The sequence below is a fragment of the Caretta caretta genome, chromosome 10 (assembly GCF_965140235.1).
Source record: "Caretta caretta isolate rCarCar2 chromosome 10, rCarCar1.hap1, whole genome shotgun sequence".
In the NCBI taxonomy this organism is placed as follows: Eukaryota; Metazoa; Chordata; order Testudines; family Cheloniidae; genus Caretta; species Caretta caretta.
This window is the reverse complement of record NC_134215.1, coordinates 76,103,778-76,115,077: the sequence shown is the minus strand read 5'-3', so window position 1 is coordinate 76,115,077 and position 11,300 is coordinate 76,103,778. Positions and strand designations below refer to the sequence as shown.

At 44.7% G+C, this 11,300-nt stretch overlaps 1 protein-coding gene across 3 annotated transcripts in view; it reads left to right on the top strand.

The window, feature by feature from the left end:
* The first annotated feature begins 440 nt into the window (after positions 1–440).
* Positions 441–11,300, top strand: part of LOC125644118 (protein FAM169B) — a 52,012-nt gene continuing 41,152 nt past the window's right edge. For 2 of the 3 annotated variants that reach the window (XM_048867580.2, XM_048867579.2), the window contains exon 1: positions 444–566. In XM_048867580.2, coding sequence (XP_048723537.2) covers positions 533–566 — 34 coding nt within the window. In that variant the 5' untranslated portion in view covers positions 444–532. Of the gene's footprint in view, positions 567–11,300 lie in introns of all 3 variants that reach the window. The other variant, XM_048867581.2, reaches the window with a different exon arrangement.

Below are 11,300 nucleotides of genomic sequence, written 5' to 3'. Positions count from 1 at the left end.
TTTAAAACGGTTAATAAATTGGAATTAATTAAACCTTTCCATTTATCTAACATGTAGAGCTGGACAAAATTTGGAAGAGAGCTTTTTTTGTTTAAAAACACACCACTTGGATTAGCTTGGCCCCTTTAAGAAATCCATGTTGATTTTGGAAAATTTCAACGGGGGCCAATGAAGAAAAATTCAAAATTAAACCTGTCCCTTTCAGGCTCGAGTCTCAGGGGCATTTAGGTGCTGTTCAGGGCTCAGTGGTGGTCGCCTGATACCCAGTATCCAAGGTGCGTGTCTACCCCCCGGCTCCTTGGCTATGCTGGGGTGGGGGTCTCGGTCTCTACTGGGGAAGCTGTTCGGGGTGGGGTTGGGGAGGCGTGGGGCAGGTCTGTGCTGGGCGGGGGCCAGAGCCGGGCCGGGGGGGCGGGGAGAGGAGGTCGGAGGGCCGCTCTGTGCTGGGCCGCAGGGGGGGGCGGGCAGCGCGGCCCAGGGCTGTTCCGGGAGGGCCCGGCCGGGAGCGGAGGAGGCCGGCTCGGAGGAAGTGATGGAAGCTGAGGAAACAGGAAGAGCCGCGGCCGGTAAGAGGGAGCAGGGAGCCCGCCAGCCCGCCCCTCACAGCTTCTCTGCCCCCGCACGGCATCGCCACCCCCGCTCCCTCCCTGCCCCCCACCCCGCCCGGCATTGCCCCCTTGCCTCCCACCCCGCCCGACAGTGCCGCCACCCCCCCGCACGGCATTTCCCCTCCTGCCTCCGACAGTGAGCCCCCCCGCACTTCATTGTCCCTACTGCCCCCCTGCCCCCAACTGTGTCCACCCCCCGCACGGCATTGTTCCTCCTCCCTGACAGTGACCCCCCCTCACGGCACTGCCTCCCCTCCTCCACTGCCCCCCTGCCCCTGACAGTGAGCCCCCCGCAGGGCATTTCCTCCCCTGCCCCCGGCACTGCCCGTCCCCGGCACTGTTCCCTCTCCCCTACTGCCCCCCCGCCCCCCCGCACGGCACTGCTCCCCTTCCCTCCCCTCCCCACCTGCCCCCAACAGTGACCCCCCCACATGGCTCTGCCCCCCCTCCCCCACTGCTCCCCTGCCCCCGACAGTGCCCCCACCCCCCGCACGGCACCGCCCCCCCGCTCCTGACAGTGCCCACCCCGCTGCCCACCGCCCCGCATGGCACTGCTCCTTCTCCAGCACTGCTCCCCTGCCCCCGACAGTGCCCCCACCCCCCGCACGGCACCGCCCCCCCGCTCCTGACAGTGCCCACCCCCCTGCCCGGCACTGCTCCTCCTCCGGCACTGCTCCCCTGCCCCCGACAGTGCCCCCATCCCCCGCACGGCACTGCCCCCCCACTCCTGACAGTGCCCACCCCCCTGCCCGGCACTGCTCCTCCTCCGGCACTGCTCCCCTGCCCCCAACAGTGCCCACCCCCTGTGTGGCACTGCTCCCCCCTCCCCCACTGCTCCCCTGCTCCCGACAGTGACCCCCCCCTGCTCCCCGCACGGCTCTGCCCTCCCTCCCCCACTGCTCCCTTACCTCTGACAGTGCCCCCCCCGCACGGCTCTTTCCCCCTTCCCACTACCCTGGCAGTGCCCCCTTTCCTTCAGTCTGGCACTGCCTCCTCCCCCTGCACAGTACTGCCTCCCTTCCTCCTGCCCTGGCACTGCCCCCCTTCGTTCAGTCCTTGCACTGTCCCCCTGCAGAGCACTGTCCCCTTTCCTTCAGCCTGGCCCTGCCCCCCGCATGGCCCTGCCCCTCTTCCCCCAGTCCTGGCACTGCCATCCATCCTGCATGGCACTGTCTCCTTTTCTCCAGCCCTGGCATTGCCTACCCGCACAGCACTGCACTCCCTTCCTCCAGCCCTGGCACTGCCTCTCCTGTGGGTACAAAGGCCCTTTGCTCTCCTGTGTCCTTTTCTGCCTTATACCCCCTTCTTTCCTACTCCTTTTTCCAATGCCCACTTATATTCTCCTGGTCTTATCCCTGCTTCTTTCGGTGCCCCACCTCTGCCCTCACCTTGCTCCCTGGCATTGCTGTCCCTTCCCCCCGTTCCCAGGCAGGCTCCTAGACTGAGCTTTAATGATGCTACCAGGCTGGACCTGAAACAATATTAAACTTCTGGGCACTACCCAGCCACAACAAATCCCTCTGGTGGGGCTTTGTGAGTGACTGCCTCTCACAATCTGCTCTGAGCTGAGCTGGCTGGAAGAGGACCAAGATTAACTTCCAGCAGCATGTTAACCAGCCACTTCCACAGAAGTCTGCTGGTCCCTACATAAGTTATCACACCAGACATGCTGTTTATTAAGGATGCTGTTTTTCAATAGTGTGTGTGTATTTTGTATGGTATTACCGGGTTGACCACTTGATTGGCAACATCTAGCGAGATTTAAAGATCTGACTTCAGGTTTTCTATAAATTACCAAAACACACAGCAACAAGTTTGTGCGTGCCTAGGAAATTTCGCTCAGTTCCTGTGCAGTCACAGTTTGACTCTAGGTGTCCTTGGTTTTTATTGCAAAGTTCCCATGAGACTTTTTCTAGGTCCAAAGGTGGTAATTTTTTCTGGTCTTACAGTCTGATTCAAAATCCATGGAAGTAAATGGGAAGACTTCCCTTTACTGCGATGGGGTTTGGATTAGAAAGCAGTTACAGTCAGAAAAATAGCACTGTCAAAATGGCACCACTTCCTTCACACACCTGGTCCTTTAGTGTGTTTATAGCCCTATGAATGAATATAGTGGTACTGTGGTTTAGTAAATGAACACAGGAGAGACAGTAAAGAGGAACAGAGGGAACACAGTATATATAAAAAAATCTTCAAATCATAATTCCAAGGTTTGAGTCTCATGCTAAAGGCAGTGCTATAATCCTCCAATCAAAACTTCACTTTTGCTTTAAGAGGAAGTAAAGGAATCAAGAATAATGGAGAACAGAGTAGTAACTATGTTGTCTCTTGGCCACAAGACAGTAGCTAATTCGATTAGTATGATATGGAATGAGATATATGGAGCCTTTCCTGCATATTGTTGCAGTTTATCCTTTGTTAATCGCTGGTGAATGGAATGACAAATAACAGAAGAAGTAGAAATATTTGTTGTAAAGTAATGTTTGGAAATTTGAAAAAAAATAAGCAAAAATTAATTACAAATATTTCTAGTAGCAGGCTAAAGAGTTTCTCTCCCCAGCAGAGGCTGACAGAGAGAATGGAAAAAAAAATAATGCTGATATGTGTGGCAAGTTTCTTTTGCCCTAAAATAGATACTAATTTAGATCTATAGCTGTAAGCGAAACAATAATCAATCTAGCATTTGATGCTTGGTAATGGATATGATTTTGAGATAGGTGGGCCTTTGTGCATGCTCAGTAGTGGATCTCCAAGAGAGTCTTGAGTGAATAGTGTTCTTGGTTTATATTTGACTAAGAGCATTTCCAAGAAGCTCTGTTCATGCACTCCCTTGGATAAGGGCCGATTGCATCACCTCGGTTAACTTTTGCACTGCTTTCTCTCATGCTCTGTCTCTGCACTGTGCTTTTTTAATTTGTCAAGCTAACAGGTAAATGGAGAGAAAGGGAATTTATCTTCTGAAAGACATTTTAAGTTGCTGCCATTTGTCTAAAGCACCTACTTCATCCCCTTCAGTAAAATAATTATGATGATGTTCATTAGTTCTTCTAATGCTCGTGTCTAAATGTGCTGAAATCAGATTACCCTATTTTTTTCTCCTATCAGCCACTTATGAAAGTCAAACATTTGTAATGATGATATTGGCTTTTTTGGAAGACTCGCTACTCTGCTGATGCTTTTAAATGAAGTATCTTCAGATGAATGCAACTTGGTGTTCCTTGTCCAGACAAATCTTGTGCTGCTAAGCACTTTAGGTTTTGTAAACATTTCCCCCGCTTCATTTTGTATTGCTCCAAGTCATGTGTTTTGAATGGTTCTTTCCTCACCCCACCCCAATCCCCTCTCTCTTCAAGAAAAGATTTTAGTGTTTCTAGCTATTGTTACAGTTCTGTCTTATTTCTTTGACTGCACATCCTTGAGCTTAAAAAAAAATTCAGCAGCAATTGGCAAGTGGTGCAATAAAAAATGAAGTCTCTGAATGTATTGGAGCCAGCCTTTAGCTTTGCTTTCTCATGCTGTGTTTTTTTTGATCTTACATTGCTCTATGACTGAGATGCTACAACTTTAAGTGTTCTTGCTGTCTGATCTTGCAACTCTTACTCCCAAAATAATCCCATTGACTTCAAGTGACAATAAAGGTTGTTCATGTGAATAATAAGGCTTGCAGGCCTGTCCATCTAAAATTAAACCTATTTGCCCTTTGTGTAGATCCTGTGCCAACCCTAACATTGAGAAATGAGCCAGCTGCTCACCTGGAACTTCAGCTAATTATTTTAAATACAGTCTGCTCTCATGTAGTTTTTTTTTCTTTTCTTTTTTTCTTCAAGGAGCCCTGAGGTTTGCACGTACCATAGGCTCTGGGAAGGGCATTTTTGTGGGTAATACAGCATATAATCCTGGGGCCTTAGTGATAGTTACTAAATGACTAATCTGTGTATCTAGTTTAACAGTTACAGTAAAGGAGCCTTAAAATTACACCTGTCCTGCGGAAAGATTTTTTTCATGAAATCCATGTTAATCAATAGAGTTTACCTTCCTGTGCAGGAGATTTGCTGCAGGACAGGTGGAATTTTAAAGCTCCAGATCTGTATTTGCAACATCAGATGTGTTAGAAACCAGGTCAGTACGAATTTTCCACATCCGCTGACAGTGGCAAAACTAAGAGGTTCCTGAGCTTTTTCTGTGGCAACACACAGTACTTTATGTTGCCTTTGCAAAGTGACTGGCAGCCCCTTGGGTCACACATATCCAAAGTACACAGTCTCCCGCTCAGTTACCAAGAGGTCAACGGATGCTTAAAAATGTTGCATTTTTAACCTTTGAAACTGAAGTCTGGTGACTGGTCTTTGCAGTATTACTGAGAACAGATGGCAAACAGCTCCACAGACATAATTCTTACTTGTAATTCATTCCTGTGAAGTTCTACAAACAGCTTCACAAAATCTCAGAGAATGCCTCCATGTTTTTTGCTGTGTTACAACATCAAGCCAAATTAAATAAAAATTCCATTTGGTATCATTCAGATTCCCTTGGTGTCACGTGATGTTTTTGTAAAGATTGCCTTGCAGCAGTTTCAGATAAGTGCACGTTTGGTAGCAATTTAAGGCCTGTGTCCTTTAAGTAATGCTTATTAGTACGTAACAGATGCTGTTTAGAAACATTATGCCTTTAATAGGCTCTGCTTTTAGACTGTATGTTCTCTTTTTCAAGGCAGACTGGAGATCAGCAAGCTTGGAGGTATGCTGTCGTTTATGCAAAGCCTAAGTCAATTTTCTGCTCTGAAATCAAGCCATGTGTTTTTCCTTGTTTTTTCCATTCTGGTCATAACTATCTTGCTGTGTTTTTTCCCCACATCAGATCTTTGGCTGTTTGTCAAGGCACTACAATCAAAACCTTTTGCATTTTTAACCACCAGAAGTGGTCCTTTTAGATGAGTCTGTGGAAACCAAATTTAAAGAACCTCATATTTGATGTCAAGTGCACAGACAGCACAGAGCGAAACCATTCCCACCAGCCCCTTTAAAAAAAAAATACTGTGGTGGTTTTGGCACAGTTTCAGAGACATCGAACAGCTGACACAAAAGCACAGGAAAACAATAGAGATATTTACACATTTCATTCCACTACATGCAGCTGTTCATTGAAGCAAGAAATTCAGGACAGGCTCAGAGAGCTATGATATAGGTAGCACAGGTATTCACTTTCATATAATAAAAATTGACAGCATCAAAATGTCCGGATGACTGTAAGGCATGGAAAAACATTGGGGAAGAATGTTTCTTTTCCTTCCCTCTCCTGCTCAAATTAAATGCATTTTAATTTTGAAAGGAATCTAGTTTAAAGATTGATTCTTGCGAGTAATTTGGAGTGGAGGGTGTTCAACACCACCTATGAGGTATTTGGTAACTTACATGATCGAGGCATTCGATTATAAATTCTTTGAACCAGGCACGTGTTAAGCCTGATTTTTCAAAGGGGCTGAGCATCCAACACTCAGCTGAAATGACTGGGGAGTTGAGATTGCTTGGTACCACTGAAAATCTGGCTTATTGCCTCTTTCGTATCTGTATTGCTCCATGGCACTGTATGAATAATGATAGTAATGAGGAACTGCATTGAATGTAATGTCAACTGCTAGCCCCAATCTCAGCTAGCAAGCAGGGAAGGGTGGCCCTGCAGTAATTTTAAATGCTACGTGGCTTTAAAATATGGATTGGTATTTTTTGTTTTTGTTTTTTTCAAATATTTTTGAGTGGTGATCTTTTTAGCATCTCCCTTATGGACAAAAGCATCTCCAAACTGGACTGCTTTCCAAACTCAGATGTCAATTCCTGTCTTCCTGCTTTTTCCTTTTCATCACTATGGGAGGATTTGTCTTCTTCTTGTCTCTTCAGGTGTAGGTTTTGTCCTTCAGCCTCCTTTCTTTCTTCCATCTATCTTATCTGTCTGTGATGGTAAAGGACTGAGCCTCTCTCATGCTCTCTGTCCAGAAAATCTTTCAGCTATACATTCCATTATTTCCCAACTCACCCCCCCATCCCTTTTTTAGTTTATACTCTGAGAGCCAGACACCAGTAACACCATTGTACATTTGGAGTACCACCCTTTACTTCAGGAGTGTAACTGAGATAAGAGTATGGCCCTGAGAATTTTCCACACATTCCTGGGCTCTGTGGGAGGCAGTAGATATTAAGGACCCAATTCTCACTGTGCTTATATAGGGGTATATTGAGGGTGTCACCCTGTCTGGAGCAGTTCACGAATGTGAATACCAACCTCAGGTCAGAGTGTCAAAAAGCAGGGCAGACACCCCTAAATGGTTGTATGTTCCACAATAAGATTTGACCAACTCAGTAACAAATTTGAACCCCTGAAGAGCTATAACAGTCTTATGATGGAGTTACAGACAATCACCTTGGGCATTCTAAGCTATGTTGCCACCCAGGAAAGTGGGACTTAGTGATAGTTGGTTGTTAGCCACCAAAGATCACAAAAGATTCAGGTTGTTTTCAGTCCCAAGAAACCAGTCACTTACTTCCAGTCAGGGCTGGCTCTAGGCACCAGCAAACCAAGCATGTGCTTGGGACTGCACATTTCAAGGGGCGGCATTCCGGCCACCTTTTTTTTTGCTTGGGCAGTTGCGCTCTCAGAGCTTGGGATGGCGAATTTTTTACTTGGGGCAGCAAAAAACCTAGAGCTGGTCCTGCCCCCGGCCAATTTGTATCTCAGATCTCATACCAAAGACAATGCAGGTAGCCAATCCTATAGTAACATAACTATGGATTTATTAATGAGGAAAAAGAAACGAGAGAGTTATTTACATGTTAAAGCCAGCAAACATATATACACAAATGAGTTACAGTTGATGGTTGCAAAAGGTGACAGAGTTGTAGCAATCTGTCAGCACTGAATGTCTTTTAGGACCAGAGTTGTTGCTAGCCCATTGGGGGCCCTAAGCAGGAATATTTTTGCCCCTCTTCCCCAACACTAACAGCCAGAGCCCTGCCACCCGGGGCTGAAGTCGTGGAGGTCACGTAAAATCACTGAATCTGTGACTGACTCCTAGCCTTAATAATAATAAAAAGTGAATGGGAGCCCCCTTGAGCTGCTTGGGGCCCTAAGCAATTGCTTAGTCTGCTTATGCCTAGTGCAGGCTCTGTTTAGGGCTAACCCAGGTTGACCCTGGGGATCTCTGCTTCTGTTTACAGAGTAACAGCCGTGTTAGTCTGTATTCGCAAAAAGAAAAGGAGTACTTGTGGCACCTTAGAGACTAACCAATTTATTTGAGCATGAGCTTTCGTGAGCTACAGCTCACTTCATCGGATGCATACCGTGGAAACTGCAGCAGACTTTATATATACACAGAGAATATGAAACAATACCTCCTCCCACCCCACTGTCCTATCAAAACTAAATGGGTCATTGTGGGACATCACAAAATAAAGTCTTTGTTAATTGCCCTTTCACACCCATGAAGAGGCTATGTGCAAAAGAGATTGTCCCGTCAGCTTGAATTCTGGAAGAAGAAAATAAAGATAGTGAACGGGAAAATTTGTCATCTCTTTTGCTGTTTGGACTCTCACAGAGCCAAAGCCACTAAACAGAAGCAAAAAGAAAAGGAGTACTTGTGGCACCTTAGAGACTAACCAATTTATTTGAGCATGAGCTTCCTGCGGGACAGTGGGGTGGGAGGAGGTATTGTTTCATATTCTCTGTGTATATATAAAGTCTGCTGCAGTTTCCACGGTATGCATCCGATGAAGTGAGCTGTAGCTCACGAAAGCTCATGCTCAAATAAATTGGTTAGTCTCTAAGGTGCCACAAGTACTCCTTTTCTTTTTGCTTCTGTTTAGTGGCTTTGGCTCTGTGAGAGTCCAAACAGCAAAAGAGATGACAAATTTTCCTGTTCACTATCTTTATTTTCTTCTTCCAGAATTCAAGCTGACGGGACAATCTCTTTTGCACATAGCCTCTTCATGGGTGTGAAAGGGCAATTAACAAAGACTTTATTTTGTGATGTCCCACAATGACCCATTTAGTTTTGATAGCCTTCTTAACGAGCAGGAGATAATCCTTTCTGACAGGTTGACAGTTTCAGGGCAAACATTTTTTATAGTTATAAAGCAAAAACTTAAATATTATCTTATAGCATGTGATATAGATATTATAAGTGAGATTAATGCATGCAGCAATTTACAAGCATTTCATAGAGTCTAAACACATGGTTATAAGTCCAATACCCATCTTAACCATACTAACACCCAGGTGAAACAGACTGCTTTCCAGAAGTGAATTTGTCAGTGCTCAGCTGAGGCCTAAAGCCTTGGCAAGAGCTGGTTTGCCAGCGTGACAGAGGCTAGTCCCACAGAAGTCAATGGAGTTTCACTGCTGTAAGTCTGGTGTGAGGGAGAAAAAATGCTTTATAGTTACTACCTTGGATGCTGCTACTTTTCAGGCCTGCATCTCCTTTGACCCACTCTGAGATATCTCTCTCCCCCCACCTTATTCTGCACACCCCACCCCACCCCGCTCTCCATCTTACATCTCTAAACTCTTTGCAAAGAGAGTGAAATGTTCAGTCACTCTTTGCTGCTACACTATAGCTGTATGTGGTAACACTTCCATAGTTTAAGGGTGTGTCAACATTTTTATTTATAAATCCTGTTTTCTGAGGCATAATACCTCAGCCTTTTTCAATTACTTCAGAGTGGAACTTTGTACAAAGCTTGTCAGTTCAGATATTGGGTTTTATGTGATATGACAGGAGGTAGCATGCTTACACAAATGGATTTCGATTTGTGCTGTGAGTTGGGTGTGGTTTTTGTGTTTTTCTTTTTTAAATGTAGCACTGCTGCAAAGAATGGTTTGAAGAAAAATAGATGCAGCTGGAATATTCATGGTAAAACGTACAGGGGGCTGGGACAGTGCACGTTAACTTTAAGATTGAATAAGCTCCTGTCTTAGTCCTATCATTTTATACCCAGATTCCTAGAGTTTAATATTTAAATTTAAAATACTATGAAACTCAGGAGTAAATATTTTGTTGTAGATGCAGTTTTTCTTACAAAGGAGGAAAAAATAGTTTGAATTAAAATTGATTAAATATTAATTCTGTTTCACAAGCTTCTGATCACTCTTGTAAATTCTAGGAAATAAAATGCTTGATATACAGGGCCTGATTCTCTGAGGTGCTGAGTGCACTCAGATTCCACTGATATCAATGAGAATTGAAGGTGCGTAGCACCTCATGGATCAGGTCCATCTATCCTTTGCCTATGTCCATTTGCACCTCTGCTAGGCATAACCTTTCTAGGCAGTAGCAAAATCCTTTGAACATGAATGGGCTCCCTGATACCATAGCCTCCTGTGTTTGGGATGCATAACCCTTATCTAGTCCATTTGTTGAACTGATACAATGGGGGCAGTTGCTTAAATAGAACTCATCTATTTAAACCGTCCAGCCACTTAATCAGAAATTGGATTATAATTATTTACTGCCAGAGCACTTTCACTTACTGAATTTCACAGAGCAATGCCTTTTAGACAGAAACTCATATTTTGTTTGCCCTCCTGGAGTACTCTTCATTGTCAAAATGCTAATGGAAAATAGTACAGGGATGGTATTACATAAAAATCCATTAAAACCAATAAACATTTTTTCTGTAAGTTCCCAGGTTATCCTGTGACAAATGGGTGAAAAGTAACGCAGTGTGAAAGAACACTGTTCCTGTTAATGATGTACAGCATGTGGTTAAGGGCTGCCATGCCATGTTGGACAGATATCACACCACAGTATTTATCCACCAGCTCTATTGCTCATTGTTACGGTATTACTGGAGGTTTCATTTACACTAGAACTTGGGTTTTTGACATGTACTTGCTCAATTAAATTCAGGATATGAGAGTCAGGTTCTGCATGTACTCCCGGTAACATGCCAAGGACCTCTTCCTTCCTTTGAAAGGTTAAACAAATATGGTAGCCTAATGATAACCACATGCTTAGAACTGTTCAAGCTCAATTAAAGCAATGAATAAGACTTGGTACATGGTACCGAGTGCTGCTGTTTAAACACAGTGCTTCTGCTCCTGTGAGAGGTTAATGGCAAGGCACAGTATTCATATGTGCATCGTTTAGAAGAGCAAAAAAGTCACTCTCTCTAGAACCTAGGAAGAGTCACATTATTGCAGCCACAGTATGGATATTAGAGAGAGACAAGTGGGTGGCTACAATAACACTGCATATAGTATAGATAGGACAGTCTATAGAGGGGAGGGAAGAGGGCTCTTTATAGTATATATTAATATTACTGTACTCCTATGCCTTTGTATATAGCACTTTTAATCCAAAGATCTGCAAGTGTTCTACAGGCATTAATAGATTAAGCCTGTAATGAGGTAGGTATTACATGCATTTAAACTATAGGCAATAGGCATTTAAACGATTGGCTGAGGTCACACATCCAGCCAGTGTCAGGAATAAAACCCTGATGTCCTGATTCCCAGTCCCCTGTTCTAATCACAGGACTATTCCCTCCTAAATATTAATGTGATGTACATAATCTTTTCTGTGTCAGTTCACCTAAATTTATGTGCATATTTAAGCATCACAGATACCTGGACAAATGATTAGTTCACAAGAAAAGAGAATGGAGCTGCAAAGTGGTTTGTGTTAAGAACAATAAGTTTAAAATA